Below are 19,971 nucleotides of genomic sequence, written 5' to 3' on the forward strand. Positions count from 1 at the left end.
ACTGGCTTCACCAAGTTAAAAAGCAAAACAAAACCCAATCCTCCATTCCTATTTTTAGTGTTTATGACCAAGTATTTTTGCTTGGTTGCTCATTTTGAAAGGGTTTAGTGAGCCTGCCAGTTGATTGAAAGCTCTGTGGTGTGTGAGCTGGCCTGGCTGGGGAGCCTGCAGTGCATAGCGACGAGGTCGGAGCTGCGCTGGAGGTTTTTTTCCACTGCAGTTTGTTGAAGAGTAACAAAAATGTCCCCTGAGCAAAGGGGATGTTGGCTTTCCAGGTTGTGGTGATTCATCTTGTCTGGATAAGCAGCCTTCCTCCCACTCCTGCATTTTCATCTCCATCTACCTCACCTCTAATTCACCGTGCAACGAAATACAAAACCTGCCCTGCACCGTGCGGGCGGTATTGCTGGGGGGGTCTCACGCAGCCGACCCCCGCAAGTTGTACCTGCTGGGCAGCATTAGCATTCGGTGCCCGTCCTCCTGGCCAGTTTGTGCTCTATAAATGGGTTTATTCTCGTTATTAGGAGCTGTGTCCCTGGCATATGGAGTCCGTGCGGTGCCTGCAGGCAGGTTTCCTTCCTGTTGGGTGTTGGTAAGCAGCCCAAGTGCCTCCTGGCAATTAGCAGATCATTACCCATAATGCAGTGCGCAGCAATGCAGCCTGGTGGGTTTTCTGGAGGTCACTCTGACCTAATTCACCCCCAGGAATTGTACAGCACTGGCATGACTTACCAGTGCATTAACAAGCTGATGCTTCAGTACGAGGTTATTTGAGTGCTTCCACATTGTTTTTCTTAGGCAAGAAATAGCCATTTTGTCCATCAGCCAGCAGTGGCTAATAGGGGCCAGTCTGGAAGAGGAGGGAGCAGGGTGCTGGCTGGTTTGGAGATGGGATGTTGCGGGCATGTGGCATTTCCTTTGGCTTTTTTTGGGAGTGATTACTGATCCCCTGGGTTGCAAATGCACAGACCCCAGTTTGCCGCCTTACTTCTGTGTTATCACAGTGTCTTTGCAGTGAGATGAGTAGCGTGTGTCAGGGGGTGCCTGAATTCCCGCTGTGCGGCTTCAGAGGGGAAGATAGAGGAGCAAGACTCTGCACCAGATCTGCCGCAGCCCAAGCCCCCAGACGATACGAAATGGAGGTGCAGATTTCAGCCTGTCCTGGGCAGTTTTGGAGGGGCAGGTGTGCCTGGCCAGGGGGGGACCCCCACACAGCAGCGGGCACCCCAGGAGGGCTTGTCCTCCCTCTGGCAAACCTGAGCCCAGAGCAGAGGGCCTGCCTGCAGCATCACCAGCCCAAATCAGGGTGTTCTCCCAGAGCAGTGATTTGTATACAGCAAAATTAATTGTCAGCAGTTTTTAGAGGCTTTCAAAATCTGTAACTTCTGTTTTTCATTTCTCCCTGCTAAGTTACGTATGGCTGGACTGTGCATGCTGAGGAAGGGGGGCTACGCAGGGAAAGGCACACACAAACCTATCACAGTAAAACTGTTTTAAAACATTTCTCAAGTAGTAAGACTTGTGGCAGCTGCTGCTACCAAGGGGATGGTGTGTGGGGAGAGAGTGATTGGACTGACAAATGATTAGGATGCCCAGAATAACTCACTCCTGGCTTCTCTCTGTGCATGCTCTGGAGGTCACCCCCCAGATCCCACCCAGCTCCTCCCGCTGCCCTGTGACAGAGTTACTCTGCCTTGTCTGCGGCTAATCTCTCTGGGTGCACATGAGGCTGCGTACGCACAGATCCTTCATTTTGTTTATGCACGTGAGCAGCTTTTGAGCCACGCTCTGCTCTCAATGTACCCTCTGTAGCTCAGGCTCTTTGTCCTAGTTGATGCTCTTGATGCTTAAAAATGTTTGAGGAAATTATGCAACGTTGTAGAGTCAAAGCTGGGTGTGAGGTGAGCTGGTGGGCGGACTTCCCTCAGGCAACAAAATTTTCCTGGGAGTGCCTGGAGATGAGGGGTGTTTCCATAGCAGCTCACTCCCCCTGTGCCCTTTGGTGTTTGCATGGCTAAAGCAACAGCAGGGTAGTGCAGGAGGGCGAGCTGCATGTGCCACCTTCCACACCCCACCATTTTATAACTTCCTTGAGATCTCTGGTATTAATTTCTTTCAAACACAGGTCTGTCCTGCTTTCCGTTCCCATCGACTCCAATTACACCTGCCTAACTGCTACTGGGACTGAACCACTATCTTTTGCACAGGGGTTTTATTTGTCCCTTGGGTGAGCAATTAAAGTGGGCTCTCTTCTACCAGTGTCAAATATTTGAGCAATTGCTTGTAATTTATGTCTCTTTTTCCACTGGAACTGGCAGTACCGAGAAGCAAACCACCACCTCCAGAGTGCAGCTGGCTGCCAGTCCCGGGTGCTAATGCAGCAGAGTGCCCCTTCCCTTTCTGCGGGCTCGGTTTAAGCTCTGTCCATCCTGGCCAGAAGGACTATAGGGCCAGGAAATGAAATAATAGGAACTATAAGCTCTGCTACAGCTGAATAGTTTCAGAGCTCCATCAATTATTAAAGGTGTTAATTCTTCCACAATTACTGGCATATTGCGGCACATTAGATTAGAGGAGAGTTGGTCTCTGACCAAATCAGACTGACCAGCCTATTCACCAAGGCCCTCGAGTCCTTTCAGACTCCCTTCTGTAGCAGAGTTGGCGGTGCTGGAACACACTGCCTCAGACACTGGGAGAAACAGCCCCTTTTTCTCATTTCCATCAGGACGTAGAAATTCATGGGGGTAATATTTCCTCTCCTCCTCTTCTGTCTAATAGTAGTGAAACCAAATGGTGCCTATGAGTGAGACTGACTTGTCTGTTTGTTTGCTTTCCTTAAGAAGCCGGATTCAGTAGGGCTCTGTGCCAAAGCGGGTGAAACAAGAGCTCTTCACCTGTAGCCTCTGACACCTGCAGCCTCTGACACTCGCTCCTGCCCTGGCCACTGGGAAATCTGTTATAATTTTTCTGTAATGAAATACTCCTGCTTCCCTGTATCACAGAGGTACTGTGGCAGGTGGTGCCTTGGATCCTCACCCCACAAACACTTTTGAAGGCTTCTGTTTATGTGTACCTCCATTTGAGCAGGCAGGCATATGTCCCTGCATTGTAGCGTCTTGACATTGCAAGATGGAAAGGGCCAGGAAAACGCCAAGAGCTCCCCATCCTCATCCCTTAGTAAGTTTGGTCTTTTTCTGAGAGTTGCAGCTCCTTGAGCCCTGGGATTCTGGCAGAGCCAAGCCTTTCGGTGTGGCTGAATGGTTTGGGTTTTTAAGGGCCCTTTCTAATCCATCTGTTGTTGACACTACATACCTATAAGCATGCATTCTTAGACAGACAAATGAGGGCTAAATTTTTATATCATAACTATAAAATCATATCCCTTATTAGAATTACAAGTTACTTTTCCCTTCTTTTGTAAAAATAATGGTAATAATTCTGTCTAATGATGGCAGTGGTCATAGCAATGCTTATTCAATCTTAGCAGGAGGAAATTTTGCAATTTCTTTGCATGTAAAACTTCCATTATTTGGATGGTGTTCATGTGACATAGGTCATTATGTCTGTAATAAGTATTTATAGTTGTTTAAAGACCTGAATAGTTTATGGAATAGATTCTGATGTGATATAGCCAGGAGCCCTGGGGTTTTCATTACGATATTGATTAAAAAGCCCACCACTACACAGTGAAGATAAGGGAAAGAATTCGAAACTGGGTGAAAATTCCTTTTACTCTATATAAATAATTTCACATGTGTTTTAAAAAAGGAGTCTTTGCTTATTTTTTTCCTTCAAGATAATCTCTGGCTTTGTTTGAAAAAGATTATTGATTGGAGATTGGATTGTTAACTTAAATAGTCTGTGGCGGGTGTGACAGAGCACATGGCTGCAATTAATCTTGTGATGCAGAATCCATTATTGAAGAAGCACTAATGAGCCGTTCTACGGCCTTCACTGGTCACAGAGTGCCTGGGAGCAGCAGATTGCTCCTGCCCTGTAATGTCAGTTTTGGTCTTTAGTGTTATACAGCCAGTGTAAGCAGAAGAGATTTTTAGATTATTTTTTTTTGGGGGGGGGACGGGTATTTATGTTAAAAATTCTCCTTACCCACGGTCTGCAATTGCACCGGCTGCGAGAGTAAAGAAATGGTCCCTGAATGTGTCCCCCCCCGCTTCTGACCAGATGTCTGGTGGACATAGTGTACAATTAAAGCCAGTGGCATGTGAAACATGGGTGTCACTATAAAATATGGTCTCAGTCACAGGGTTCAGATTCAGAGGAGAGTTTTGACAAAGATGAGGAAGCTTTCAGGCCTGATCTATACCTTAAAATATTGCTTTCAGACAAAGGGATGAGCTGTGGAAACCTTCTCACTGCAAGTTTTATCGTCTATGTTGTTTATAGCTATTGCAGCAACGCAAAAGTTTAGGTAGAGAATAGTTATGGTAGATTAGAAACTGTCGATGTTAACATATCACCTTCTCCTTCAACAGAACTGCTCCCAGGGTGTATTTTAGAGGTCTGTCTATTGACTTCAGTGACACCATAAATATGTGTTACTTCTTCCCCCTGTTAGATCTGCGGAGCTGATACAGACATGTGAGAGTGATCCAGGGTTTGCCAGGGCTGAGCTACTGCCTGAATTATTAACTGAGTTCCAGCTGCAGGCTCTTTGCTGCACACCTTTGCTGTAGCAAATGCCGTTTATCTCAAGATTAGTGAAATAAGACTGTTTCTTCATCTTGACCACATAAGTGATAAAATTAAGAAAGAAAGACTTCTAGCTCTGGCTCATGCACTACCACAGTGTCTGTAACTTGAACCACATTTCGGACTGCTCTTTGTGTAAAACAAAATTTTTTGTGGGCTGAACTAGCCTTTTTTTTTTTTTAAAAAAAAGGGATTTTGAATCTACATATAGTAGCCTGCCATATGCAACTCCAGGGCTTTGTCTTCAGGTATTCTGCCACAGAGGGAATGCCAAGAAGTGCTGTGATATGGAGCAGGGATGGTGTTCACTAACACCACTCCAGGAAGTCTTGGATGTGTGAATTTTCTCGTAGGTCATGAAAAACACTGGGCTTTGAACCAAAGTAGCAGGAAAATAGAGAAGCTGTGAAGGAGAGCAAGGAGGGCAGGAAAAAGAATTTTAATATTTTAGTATCTACTGACATGTTTGCCATATGCTACAGTACCTGATCACGCTGCTGGCATAAGTAAAAATAGTCTTTCCAATGACATTAGGTTGGGGTCATGGTACCACAAGGCAGGTTTTTTAATGTGAAAGATGATCTGACTTAGAGGCTGAAGAAAGACATGTCTGCGAGATATTCTTTTTCCTTTAGACATGCCATAAGCCCTGGGCTAACAGAGAGCAATTTGCAGCTACGCAGACATGACTGTGGACATTTGTTGGACTCTTTTGTGGTCACAGCATTAGGAGAGAGAGCCCAATGGAGTGAATAAATTGGTATATTTTTGCAAAATATTTCTACATTGCTGCTAAAAAGAAGCCACCGTGGCCCTCACTCCACTATTAATATTTTCTAAGCAATCCTCAACCCACAAGAGCCCATTTCTTTTAGGCTTGTGGTGGGTGTGGTTCTTAAGAAGGGCTCTGCAAAATAGGATGGATCACTTCAAGGAAGAGGCACCATCGATATGAGAAGCAGCACAGAAAACCTGCAGAGGTGTTTTTGAGGCGAATGAGGAACAAGACAGTCAAGACTGATAGCTGGAAGAGAGCAAGAATGGCTGCGAAGAGACAGAGATAAAGTAGTGAACAGAACCTGACCTTCATGTCGTTTGAGAAAGGGAGAGTCTCTAGCTGGAGTTGCTGCAATGAGCAATGTGTGTAACGCAGGCAAGTGAGCACGTGAATGTCTGTATGCATTTAGATGTGATTTATTTCTGAAAGTTTGAGTCCGTTCTTTCCATTTCTTTTCAAATGTGACTGAAGCTATTTAACTCTGATCAACTCACCTCCCTGTATGAGTTGTTTTCTGTGATGTATTCCAGCACTGTACAACCTTTCTGGAAGCCGCCTTGCTGCTGTTGGGATGAATTCCTCCCCGATGTGTAGTGTGGCACATTTGTTCTATTTACTGGTGTTGGAATGAGGTTCCGTGTTTGCTGTAAATCAGATCTGGAGGAACATTTCAGTGTCATGTCAGGTTCTGCTAGTTTGGTAGTATCAGAAATCATACAAGGTCCTCTCAGCAAGAAACGGTATCATGTCACAAAATCTCCTTCTGGACAGTTGCAGTTTCAAGGTCCCCAGAACTTTAGTTTCGACTTGGTTCACTGTAAATCTCAGTAAAATCTGACTCTTGTTTTGTACTGACATTTCAAGGGCTCCAAAACCCATTGATCTTCTTAGCCCGTCTGAGCTCATCAGTTGTGTCAAAACATTTCTTTATTCAAAGGCTTAAGAGTGATATGAACAATGTCCTTGATCCCTCCTTCCTTAAATATCTCCTTTATTTTCTATTCAATTTCCGTAATAACTTAGGTACACACAATTCTTTGCTGGACAGGCATAGTTTTTGTATCACTACCATGCAAATGCAACTGGAGAACAAAAATCCTTATTACATCATTTGGTGCTGTTGTGGGCACATAAGGGAAATATATTCCCTACAGCATTATTGCCTTACCCAGCAATTCTGCGCAACTGTTTGCTTCACTGGTTAGAAAATATAGAAGCTTCTTGTAGGATGGTGATGGTTGATGTGACAACACAGCAACTTATTGCTGATAGGTCTGGTAATGAAGACAGTGCATCTATGCCCTCATCTACTATAGTCGTGCCTTTTTTTTCTTATTGGAGAAGCAACCTTTCTTTCTCCACTCTTAAAAAGACATTTAGGGTCGTGGAGGTGGAAAAGATTTTTTCCTACCCATTTGCTGTAGCCTAAGAAGAGCAGATTGGCTAGAGGTGAAAAAACCCTGTGCAGTTGATGGTGTAAGTTTCTAGAAGTAGCATGTGGTAGTGCTGGATGTGCATACCTGTATTTCTAGTTTTTCTATAGATGAGCAACTGGCTGTCCCTGTCCCCTGCCCCCGCCCCTGGCTATGCACAGTGCTAATGCTTACTGTGTCAGAGAGGGATGCTAAATACAGGGCTTTCCAAGAAGGCAAGCAGTAGCTTATTGCAGGTGACTTAGGAACTGCCTGAGCCTCATAGGGGTGGTTTGGGAGTACAGTACTTTATTTCAGCGGTATATTTTCTTGTTTTGTTTTGCAGAAGGAACACTGATCCTACCTTTGGTTTGTTTGTTTCTTTGTATTTTCCCCTCCAGAAAGCCCATTACTGACCCTGCTACTGTGATACCGCTGTTTTGCAAAGCTGGAGTCGACACGCATGTAGGGGAGGGGGTTGTAACTCTGGCAATTTGTCCTTCCCGATTAGATGTGACTGTTCTGCTAGCTTTCCCTTCTTTATTCGTTTCATTTAGTTTGTTGTGGGAGTTGGCTTGGGGTTTTTTCCTTTCAGTTTCTTGTTTTGATCCTGGAAGGTTAGCTGTGCAATTTGGTTTCTTCTGTGCCAACCAACTTTAGTGGCAGAGCTCTTAAAAAAAATTAAAAGCTGTATCCCTCCATCCTGTCTTGCTTCTTCTCTGTATGCTACTGCTTCCATTTAAGCAAAGTTTACAGAATTACTCCACCCATTTGAATACCAGGCAGGAAAGCTCTGAAATGGAGAATAACCTCATTTCCAACAGGTCCTTCAGTCCAGTCGAAACAACACTAATTGAAACTGTAGTCCATTTTCTTTTAAGACGGATGGACTCTCTCTGAAATCGGGTTTGTTTCTGATTTCATCCTTTCTCTTGTTTTCTTTCCAAAAAAAGCTGCACAAAAACCAAACCCAAAGCCAAACAATTTTTAAGAGCTCTGAATAAAACTGCTTTGCCAATGGGGAATGGGTGGGGATGACTCTGATTTTTCTCTTGTGCCCGGCAGCGAAAGGGTTAATGCCTGCTTTCCTCTTTGGCCTCTGTTAGTTGCAGCCCATGTTGTGATCAGTCCATGTCCATGTGCGTTTTGTTCCAAAATTTAATACCAGTTAATTAACAAGCAATAAGTGAGCCTTAACAATGACAGTTGTTTCCGATCTTCCTCAGGACACCCGACCTGCCTGCAGTTCACCACAAACATGACTGAGGCTGTAAAAACCTATCAGTGGCAGTGCATTGAGTGCAAATCCTGCAGCCTTTGTGGGACCTCTGAGAACGATGTGAGTTCATTTACCTTTTCATGCAAATAAGCATCACTACAAGCTACTGTCATGCCCGCCCTTGAGGAGCACATGGCAATGGTGTGGGTCATGGCTTTACTGCTGCTTCCATACATCTCCAAGGAAGAGCCACTCCTAAAAGTAGAGATGGGCTTCTCCCCAGTGCTGCCTTTCAGCCATCGGTCTCTGCTGAAATTACCATGGGTAGCATATAGGGTCTCTTAAGATGGCAATACTTGTGGTTTTCATGCTTATTCAATAGAAATTAGCTGGAGGCCATAAACTCATGTCACAGGGAGCTGCAAGAGAGTAGTACCTGCAAGAGGTAGTCAGGAGTAGATGTGAATGGGTGGTAACCCAAGAGATGGCAGGTATGTTTCTTCTGTCCCTAATTTTACTTGCTTTCTTAGTGTGTTTTTTTTAATCTTAATTACAAGTCTTGGGAAACATGAAAGCATTAGAACTGGGATGGCTAGGTGTCTCTCTAGTCACCTAATCACCTATCCCAGTGATTTCCAAACTGTGATCCAGAGCATGCAGCTGAACAGTGTCCTCTCTGTGGGGTTTTCAGCTAAAATCTGACACTAAGGGTCTTTGGTAGTCTGTGAGAAACTTGGAGAATTGACAGTGGCTGGAGAACTTTGGAGGTGATTAGCTAACACTGTATTCCCTATAGCAGAATAAATTTGAGCTGTTCTGTGTTAGGAATCACGGATACTTCAGAGCAGCTTTTTTCCCCCCAGATATATGAAAGAGCTGCAGACCACATGGTGGGATCATGTAATTTCCATCTGTTTCAGAGCATTTACTCAGCTGAGTTTTGGAGAACTGGCTAAGTCCAGGCTTTTGACAAGAAAGGTTTCCCCTGAAGGGATGAGATCCAGCACATGATCACATTGGAGCCCAGCATATCCCCGGCCTAATAGCTTTTGCTCCTGCATCATGAGGCCACCTTGGAGAGGAAGTCCTCCACCTCTCAGAGAGATTTTCCAGTTAGAAACTGAACTGCCTTTGTGATGAGAAGGGCTCTCTGTGGCCTCTCAGAAATATGCTGCTTGATTGTGGATGCACAAATGTGATGCGTGTAGCCTTTTACATTACAAATATTCTCTTAGTCTCTATGTTGCAGCTCTGTGTTCCTAGTTGAGCACTGCTGGTTACCTTGCTTATGTTTTCATCTTGTCAAGAGACTAATTTACATCGTTTTCTCTCTCTCTTCTCCTCTTCTCTCCCTCTTTCCCTACTGTCTCCTCAACAACCCTGCCTCAGGACCAGCTGCTCTTCTGTGATGACTGTGACCGTGGCTATCACATGTATTGCTTGAATCCACCAGTCTTTGAGCCCCCAGAAGGTAACATATGTTGGAAGTCTGCTTTGAAAATCACAATAAAGTCCTTGTGGAGAAGGAAAGAATTTCAGAAAGGTGGCCTGGGCCGTGCAGGGCTAAGGAAGCAGTGGCAAAGCAGAGGCAGGTAGCACTGGAAAGAATAAAAATTAATAGACGTGGAGGTCTAGTGTGATCTGAGATGTCCTATTCAATCTTGCCTGGTCTCTACCTCCTCTTCCAGGACATGGCTCTTTTGCAGGTCATGGGTACCTTTGGTTGTTCCAGATGGCATTGGACACGTCAATTTAGTGAACTGAATTGAGCTCCTGTGAACTGTGATTTTGGACTTCCTAAGAAGTCAAAGTCCCAGAAAGAAAGCCCCAGACAGGGTGTTCCTCTCGGGAACAGCCGAGAGTCTGTTGTCAGCAGACTGGATTAAGAGGAATGACCTTCCTTGTTCTCTGGTCTGTCTGTGCCTCAGAAGCGTGAAAGTTTTATGGTCTGTATTACATTTGGTATGTAGTTATGTCATCTGCAGGGGATTCAGTCTGAATATACTACAACTGGTTGTAGTTTGTCACTTGGCTGTGGAGCAGAGGAACTAGTCCCTTACCATTATTGATTCTCTGACTGAAATCTGCAGAGAGCAGTAGAATCAGAGGAGGAGACATGCGAGTGCGAATGACTCTGGTTTACATGAGGGGCGAGACAAGAATAATTACAAATCAATCATGCATTCAGGAGCTAAATGTCTATAACTTTGATAAAGAGGAAACTAAATCAGGAGGGGAAAATTTTGAAATGAGGCTAATAATTAGTTAAAGGTTTCTGTTTGACTAGGAAGTGCTGTATTGAATGTATGAAAATATAAAACACCTAGTGGCAATGCACACCCCAGCTGTGTTGTAACTTGTGTAGAGAGCCTACATACACAACACCAAGGGCAGCAGAGCCTGCTTCAGAAAAATACAGGCAATTCCAATATTAGGAATATTTAATATCCTGTTCAAGCCAATCTTGACATAAACTGAGTGTCTGGATTTGATGTCATTCCTGTAAGAAGGATTTCTTCATTTGCAGGGAGCTGGAGTTGTCATTTGTGCCGGGAGCTGCTCCGAGAGAGAGCATCAGCTTTTGGCTTCCAAGCCTGAGGACCTCCAGCAGTCAAGAAACACTTTGCTCCTGGTGTTGCCATACCAGCACACAATTCCCATCCAGAATACAAAGACACAACCCACATCAAAACAAATGGACGCTCAAATATAGGAAGAGGTATCTGTGGTATTCACTGTCACTAATGCCGTACCTCCAGCTCTACTAGAAGGATTGTGTACTTCCCCGATGCTCCGGATGAAATCTCTTCACTGCTATGCATGGTTGCTGCTTGCAACAGGCTCACATGCATTATAGAAGGGGGAGGGTGGTTATATTGACATGGAGAAGTGAATTTTGTGTGGCCTTGTGCTTTCTGTTTAGTCTTCTTTTTAAAGAAGAAGTAATAAGATATCTCCCAAGGAATTATTGGTGAGTACTTTGGCTGGGAGCAGCACCAGTTGTTTCTCGTCACAGGCTTGACTGGAAATCTTTTTACTGCAACCACTCTGTATTCATAGGGGGCTTTAAGAGTTGTGTTAGTTCCATACTTCCAAGGTCATGAACAACGTATTGTCACTGAGAGAAGCACTGATCAAAAATTTTTGGGGTGACACTTTCTCCCTTGTATCAAATGCTTTGATTTGGCAGATCTTTAGAAATCTGGTTTTAGTATCTCTGAAGGAAGAACAGTACCAGTATGTACACACATACATACAGTAAGAAAGTCTACTGTCTTCGGTGTTTCAGGATATTCAGGCACACCGTCCCACTGCGGTGCCAGCATACAGTCCAGACTCATCATTTTATTTTTGTTCAGAAAATTGTGAATGGTTATGTATGTAACTGACTTGCTGTTTAGCTCAGAAAATCGAACAAAAGAAAAATGTTATCTTAAGTTGATCGTAGAAAGTAAAATTGTCAGTTTTCTGAGCAATCTAAAGTGAGCTGCAAAAAGGAACAACTTTGGCTTAGGGTCAAAAGAAGCACTTTTGATTAATTTTTTGAAATTTCTAAACTAAAATGTTCTGCAACTTAAAGTTGCATTTTATTCCAGGAATTGCCTAATCATGACTTCCAGCATTTCTAAAGTGTTACTGTTTTTTATCAAAGTAATTATCAAGCTCTAGCTGAATTTTCAAATAATTTTGCTCCCAAATTATCTACAACTGCATTTTTGGCAAATGTGATAGTTTGGCAAAAAACCTTCCCCAGCCCTAAGAAGGGACTAGTTTACTGAACCTAATATGAAAAGAAAGATTTTCATAATGATTTTAAAATTTAAATAGAAATAGTTGTACTTTGTTTAAACAATCGTTTAAACAATCCTCTACATATGAAATGGAGAAACATTAAGCAAGAGCATCAGTTGAAAAAATATTATTACAGTTGAGTCTCTTTCAATAATTTAAGATATCACTAGGAGGACGAGTGAGTACATTAAAGAATTTTTACCAGATACATCTTAAGGTTAAAAACCTGCAACTCCCTGAACTGCCAAGTAGCCCAGAATGACCATTTTCTTGGGTATGATGTATATTCCTTTCTATGCATAGATTAAAGTGGGTTTATAATATAAATTTATGAGAGTCCCAAGCAGCATGTGACTTGAGTTGCTCATACAAGTAGGTGAGGACACTGAAGATTATATTTGGCATATTTATATCAGTTGAAACTTTTCTGCAAAATCAAATGTCCCTGAACACTTGAAAGGACATTGGTGAAAGAATACTGGTGAGCTAATTTTTCTTCCTTTTCCTGCTAATTACACTTAGTTAGAATGAGCTATACTGACCTAATGCACTTTCCCTCATTATTTAGATAGTTTCTTCACCTTCTGCATTTTGTTCAGCTTGCACACCGAAAGTAGCCATGTCAGCTGCTGGATTCTCCCACATACTGTCGCAGCCTCTTCTCAGGCTGCAGCAGGAGTATTTTAACCTATTTGTTAGAAAAAGGCTTTCGTAAGGTTTAGAAAGTATTTATCCTAGTCATATTGGACCAAGTCTCTCTAGAGCAACTGCACTGGCAACCCGTGAAATTCATTCAATATCTTAGGCTTTCCGTGTGATGGCCCCTCGGATGAGCTGAGAGTACAAAGAACTTTGAGCATCAGGTGAGGGGAGGGTAAAGCAGGAGTCTGGGGACCCACGTTGAGTATCTGGTACCTGTTGGGACAAAGCTCCAGAAAAAAATATAAAATGAAGTGTCTTCCTCCCAGCCTGGAACTGCCCTGGCCCTGGGGAGCACTTGGGGACCACAGCTCATCTGCATGAGCATTTGCACCCATTTGTTGGTGTGGGCGAACCCTGCTGACCTGGCACTTTGGGACCATCGCACAGTTCAGGCTGATACAAAGTCCTGTTGCTGCTGTGGCCAGGAGTGCAGGGTATGTATTTACCAGGACACTGCTGGGTTTTCTCGTGGAAAGTGAGTGTTTTGGCAAGAGGGACAGGAGCTGAGAAGAGCGTGCACTGGAGGAATGTTTTGTGCTTGTGCTGGTGGTGGGAGCAGCAGAGGTGAGTTAGTGTTCAGGCTGGTGCTCAGCTACCAGGCCTGCTGGGCTTAAGGAGCCCCGTCATAAAAAAGCCATCATCTTCCAGTTTCCTGGCATTTGCATTGACCTTGGGAGAGGAGTAGGACAATATCTGCATTATCAAATAGAGAGGAAAATGCATACTATTTTAGCCAGTGTGTTAGGGAGACAGCAGTGGCTAACCATGTAAGTCTCAGGTCGCCCTGTTGGTGGGATGGGCTGGTGCAGAAAGTCAGTGCTCTCCATCTCTGTGATGGGGACAGTGCTAAATGAGCTGTGCTCTGTGCACACACCTGCTTTCCTATTTTGAGGTTTTGATCCATAGTGCTGACTATTTTCTCCTCCCACAACCACTCTGCAGCGAACAGTGTCTTTCATGTTTGGAAATATTCCTCAGTGGCCTTGCTGAAGTTTCATTGCTAATGAGGTATGACGGAAGGAGAGTGCTATATCTTCAACAGCAAAATATTGTTTGCCATTTGAAATCAGTGTAATAGGGTACTTACCCACAGTGGTCTGGCTGTATTTCATCTCTCCAGCTTTGTGCTGTGTCGCTGTGTAGCCAGGCAGCTCCAGGGAACTTGGGCAGCAGATGAGATGCCAGCTCTCCCATGCTGAGAACTTGCTCCAGCTACAGTCTCCCTTCTTCACTAGCTTGGTCTAAGATAAGGGCATGGGACAGACCTCTCAGTAACAGTTTTAGCATGCATTCAGAGCCATATGTCTTGGCACACTTTAGAATTGTTAATCGATCCACCAAGTGAACAATGCTGCACCCGCTTTACCGAGATGTGGAGAGGTTGTGGCACAGCCATTGGGGTGAGGAAGAGTTTAGAAACTCTGAGAAGTGATTCCCTGTCACCTGGTACCTCCTTGGGGACACCCTTCCTCCATGACCGTTAGCGTGAACTACTTGGGCAGCTCCATCTGCTGTCAGGCAAATCTTGAAACAGCTTGTAGCAGTGATCTGGTCTGGGCAGCAAACAACGTGAGGATTCCGACTTTCTATGCTTCTCTCTCTTTCTATGGCAGGACGTGCAGGTTTGTCAGCAGACCTTGAGATGATCAAACTCTGACTTATTTAAAAACTCTTCTCTGTAGGCAAGGCAAATGATATTTTAGCACAAATCAGGGCAGACTACCATGGGAGATGGTAGGTCCTAGGTCCCTTGAAGTCTTCAGATCAAGAATGGGCAGCTTCCCAGAATATGTATTTTAATTAAACACAATCTGAGTTAATCACAGGAATGTCTCACTGAAAAAGACTGGTGTTATAGAGGAAGCCAGGCTGGATGATGTAATTGTTCTTCCTGCCCTTATTATAAAAACAGATGTTTACTGTGGGAGAGGATATATTTAAATACAAGCTGTGCCTGCATGATGGCCTTAAAGTATCTTAGTTAAACATATTCATGTGATCCTTCTCATTTTTAACCCATTTGGGATAACCTAAAAAAGGTCATTTATAGAAAATCACCTTTACTGATGCGGTAAATTGTGCATTACTTCCTTCGTGCCCACGGTGGCAGCTATATTGGGGTTAGCTACCTCAGGCTTTTCCAGAGACTGAACTTAGACTATATTACATGAAGTCATGGCTGGGTTCTGGCTTTCCCTCCATAGCATTTGTGTGCTGTGTTGCCCAGTTTTCTGCTCCATGGTGGGTAGACTGGCTGGAGAGTTGAGCTGCTGCAATGGCAGCCTCGGAAACCAGAGGGGTGGAGAAATGGTCACAAAAAGGATGTGCATCCAAGTTGTACCCCTGAGGAAGTGAGCTTATGTTACCGTCACAGGGCCTCCCCTGTAGCTCGGAGAAGGCAATATCTTTAAGAAACATCAGATGGGTCCCATTCTGCCTCCAAACTGTACTTCCATGGACGTGTCTTTGGGATGAGTTTACAGCATTTCTATAAATGTACCTTAGGTCAGTTCTTGAGCTAGGAAAGCCACCGTTATGTGTGTTCCTTTGAAGCAAATGTTGCTCTAAATAACTGAAATCATTATTTCTCAGCTTTCTTTAAAAGCAGCTTAGTAAATTCTGCCCCAAAGGAAGACTCTCCTGCACTGCGCAGTGCTATGGGGCTTTTGCATGTTCTTTACACCTACAGCATGTGTTTTGACAGGGGTCATTTGGGAGGTGAGGAGTGGATGGGGGTAGAAAAGAATATTAATTAAGCTTGTCACTGCCAGAGGGTTAGTGTGCATTGTGCACAAGAAAATTCCAGGTAGAGCTGGGCATGATTTGTCTGTGTGGAATAATTTTTTTTTTAAAAAAAGTGCTTTTGAGAGAACCACAATTATTCACATATCCAAGTTCAATCTGGCAAATTATTTCATACAAAAAATATGAGGGGAATATCAGAATAGTTAAAAATGCTGGTTTCAATCTTTTTATAATGAATCACATTGATATTTGAATTTCAAAGTTAATTTAACTTAAAAATAAAATAATTACATAACCTTCATTTGACACAAAATGTTTACTGTGGGGTTCAAAAGTATTTCAGGTCTAGCTGAAATGAAATTTTCCAAATTTTACTATTTAGTGCCACATCCACCACTGTGTATCTGGTTAATTCCATTCCAACATATCAAGACCTTGCATTAGAGAAAACTTTACAGTACCTACTTAAAAAAAAAGTTAGCAGCTATCAAGGAATAGAAATCCTTAAACATGATGCAACTGGTTCATCTAAAAGTACAAGAAGATAAATAAAATGGAGAAAAATGTAATCTTGAATGCTAGGAGCACTTTCTTATAGTGAGATATCTTGGTTGATCTTACTTGTCTGTCTATCTAATCAGTTGTCAATGCCAACTGTTAGTCTATAAAACTGTCTTTCAGAGCAGAAGGGGGAAATGCTTTCTGTTTTCCTGATATAAAAACTGGACAAGGCAACAGAGACTATACTGGGAACAATTTGGCACCAGTCTGGGAGGGCAGAAAATGCGAATCCTCTGGAGAAGATGGTTTAAAGATGGATTATCTTGTCAATTTTGTTATGGGAGACTGTGGGTTGGACAAGGTCCTCACCTGAAATTTTAACAGTCAACCTGTTCTATATTTTTTATGAAAATAAGTCCTGTGGAGAGGAGCAGGCAGACAGGACAAGAAAGCCCTCTTCTTTAGCCAGTTCTAGGTTTGTTATGATGATAGCAGCTCGTACTTTTGCATGACACACTACATGGCAGGACAAGGGAATTATGCGCTAATTTTCTTCAGGCAGCCGGGCAGGGTGACCACCACTGCTGGGGCAGGAGTGGGTGGGTGCTGCCCTCTCTTGCCCCAGCCCCCACAACAAGAGGTGTCTGCAGAAACAACCCACAGCCAAACAGGCAGAGATGCTCACATACCTGGAAGCGTGACATTTCACTGCATCTACGTGGAGTTATAAAGTGCGGGGTTTGTGTCCACCTATAACAGGGATTGCGGCACCGCTGTGGGCAGGTACCCAAACTCTCTGTGCCTCACTTCTGGAGAAAAAGCAGGATGGCAACTCTTAGCTGTTTTTGTAAAGCAGAGCCCACCAGGAGCCCACCAACTGCGTGCAAGCCCTGAGTGCTGCCATGGTGCTGCAGACCCAGGCCATAGCAGAGTAAGTAGAGCCAACTCTGCCATGCTTCGCCGTTTATTTCTGCTAGCTGCTGGAGGAGATGGGAGCAGGTGACAAGGCAGGAGTTGGATGCCGAAGGTCCAAGACCCTACAGAGGAAATGAAAAGTTTTAGTTACTGTGGCTGCGCTTCTCCTCTGGTCAAAGAGAGCAGGAGCTGCGACTGGCAGGCAGCCAAATCCGTCTTCAATGGTGATACAATTACTAACAATGACCTCCAGCCCTGGCAATAGTTAAATGATTTTTCAGGGCAGGCACCAAACCTGGTCTGGTTTACATAAGATAAACTCAGTTTTGCTGGAGGGGAAGGGAGAGAAAGGCGGGGGGTCTCTGGTCTGAAGGGGACTGATTTATAAGCAGCAGCAGCCCAGCCTGCTCCCTGTCACGTTCCCATGGCAGTGCAGGCTCAGGCTGCCTCCTTTCTACCAGTGCTGATGCCAACAACCAGGGCCAGAGCATCAAGTCCCTGCTCCTGGGGAGCAGTTTTGCAGAGAGAGCACTGGCGCTGTCCCAGCTCTGTCCCCTGCGGTGCCAGCCAGGGCACAGAGTCTCACCACATTGCAGACAAGGGCAAGAGTGACCGACGCTGCCAGGCAGTGTCCCCTGCCTTTGGGGGACAGTGGCTCTCTTGAAAGGAGCCAGACTGCCAGGTGTGCGAGCGTGATTTGGCTGTCCTGATGGCCAACTCTTAGCACAGGGCAGAGGAGAGGTGTGTTACCATCCTGTCTCTCAGGCTGCACCACTGGGGTGTTTGGCGAGTCCCACCACCACTGTGCATCAAGGCATTTAACTGGGCTCAGGAGGAGGGAGGTAAACAATAGCAATTACTTCTGGGGGACAGAAGGGTTTTTAGGGCTTACCCTCTTATTGCATAAATGTCAGTGAGAATGCCAGCCATTTTGCAACTGAGGAATCAAGCCAATAATTTGTTAATGTTTGGTGTGTGTTTCTGCCATGTTGAATGAAAATCTAAAGTATTATTACGGTATTCACCTGTGCATTTAGAATATATGTTGTTACTGCTGTTTTGAAATAAGGAAACTACTATTTCCAGATCAGCTTACCTCCCTCTGCATGCATGCAGTTAACAGTAAAACACTTCATACGTGAAAATTGCTGATTTTTCAGGTGTTGATATCTTCTTTCAGACTCCTGTCAGTCTAGTCATCCATCTGATTCAGATAGGTTTCACCTCCACAGTGACTCAGGAAGCGTTTCCTCTCTCCCCACTTTTCAGAAGCCAAGGAGAGAGAAGGGTAGGTTTTATTCTTTGTATTCTGAAAGAGTGATAAAGAATGACAAGTCAAGTCCATTTCATGTTCATCTCCTTTTCATGTCTTGAACGATTGAATTGGTTGGCTGGGAGAGCACTCCTTTTCGTAGCAGTCTGAAGGGTCTTTGCTAGCATGTCTACCCGCATGAGATAGATATCACAGTCTGGAGTTTTGTCCCCTTGGATAGGACTCTTCCTGCTGTTGCCATATGAGACTTTGAAACTGCTAATTCTTGTCAAGGAACCATGTGCCTACAGTCTTGAAAATCAAGGTAAGGATTTCCCTTAGATTCCTCAAGATTTTCTGCCAGGAAGACAGAAATCCCTCTGCCCATGAACTCTGGTGGAGCATGGGTCTGTTTCCAGCCCAGACATCTGCTGCTGCTGGACTCAGGACTGCATTTTGATGTCCACTATGCACTGCCAGTGCAAACTTTGCCAGCAACATTAAAAGGGAAGTATCTGCTGAAAATCAAAGGACAAGACATGAATGTTATGGCCAACGTACTCTTCCTTCACAGCTCTCCTAGGAGTATAACACAAGAGATGTGCCCCTGCATCCTTCTGGGAAAGCTGTAGTAAATGCATGAAGAATTTCCAAGTGTCATCTCCTTTGAGCTTGATTACAGCATATCCTTCACTGTTCATTCTCATTTTTTTCTTCTCTTATAATATATTCCTGGATTTCAGAGACAGTGTGTACCAAAGGTTCTAGAGCAATTTGGAAATAGAGGTCCAAACTGAACCATTAGCTTTCATTTCGCCCTTAGAGTGTTCAACAAACCCTTGATCATTGCAGGGGATCAAACTCGTGTGCTGACTTAATCCCAGCTCAGCATTAAGGTCACACAATAGTTCATATAGACTCTTTTGTAGTCATAAAATGCTCTTTAAAAATGCAGGGAGAAATGTTTCCTCTTTACCTTGATGGCTTTCTGTTTTTTGTGCTGCAGCAGAGAACAACAGTCCTCCTGTTTACTCTGACATTCTTCCTGCACCGCAGCCTGGGTCAGCAGTGATGGGGACAGGCCTGGGAAAAATTTATTTCATTGAATTGCAGATGTAAAGAGAGACTCAAGAGCATTCAAGTAAATTGCATCTGTGCTAGACAGTCAGATCTCCTAAGAACCAGAAGTCTGAGTCCATGTTAGTTATTGGTTCACCTTTTCTTTCTCTGCGATTTCAGACTGTGTCATTGGCATACATGTTTTTTTTTCACTAGCAGGTGTTGCAAAGAAAAACAACAACAACTAAAACTGTGGGTGGGGAAGACTGAGTTAGGATCTTTTATATTGATTCTTTATTTGATTTTGGAACATCATTGTCCCCATTATTCAAAAGAGGAATAGAAGGAGGATAAATCTGTGACATCATAGTGGATGTCTCAGAAAAAAACCTGTGATGTCACCAACTTTTAAGTGCACTTTTAAAATGCTCAAGTAATGATCCCAAAATAGTGACATTCCCATTAATGTTTTGGTAGAGCCTTACTGTGTGATGTTGTAGTATGGAATTTTAACTAGAAGGAGACTTTAAGTTATATACAAACAGGTATGTATTTGGGCCCAGAGAGTGGTGTACATATATGTATTTGGGCCCAGAGAGTGGTGGTGAACGATACTGCATCCAGTTGGCATCCAGTCACAAGTGGTGTCCCCCAGGGCTCAGTACTAGGCCCAGTCCTGTTTAGTATCTTTATTAATGATCTGGATGAGGGTATCGAGTGCACCCTCAGTAAATTTGCAGACGACACTAAGTTGGGTGGGAGTGTTGATCTGCTTGAGGGTAGGAAGGCTCTGCAGAGGGATCTGGACAGGTTATATAGATGGGCTGAGACCAATGGTATGAAGTTCAACAAGGCCAAGTGCTGGGTCCTACACTTTGGCCACAAC

General features: G+C 44.0%; 1 protein-coding gene across 4 annotated transcripts in view; it reads left to right on the top strand.

The window, feature by feature from the left end:
- Positions 1–11,010, top strand: part of DPF3 (double PHD fingers 3) — a 193,634-nt gene extending 182,624 nt beyond the window's left edge. For 3 of the 4 annotated variants that reach the window (XM_068397953.1, XM_068397950.1, XM_068397952.1), the window contains exons 10-12: positions 8,127–8,239; positions 9,509–9,590; positions 10,647–11,010. In XM_068397953.1, coding sequence (XP_068254054.1) covers positions 8,127–8,239; positions 9,509–9,590; positions 10,647–10,717 — 266 coding nt within the window. In that variant the 3' untranslated portion in view covers positions 10,718–11,010. Of the gene's footprint in view, positions 1–8,126; positions 8,240–9,508; positions 9,591–10,646 lie in introns of those variants that run through there. The other variant, XR_011047938.1, reaches the window with a different exon arrangement.
- Positions 11,011–19,971: the final 8,961 nt, after the last annotated feature.

The sequence above is a fragment of the Nyctibius grandis genome, chromosome 4 (assembly GCF_013368605.1).
Source record: "Nyctibius grandis isolate bNycGra1 chromosome 4, bNycGra1.pri, whole genome shotgun sequence".
NCBI classification, from domain to species: Eukaryota; Metazoa; Chordata; class Aves; order Nyctibiiformes; family Nyctibiidae; genus Nyctibius; species Nyctibius grandis.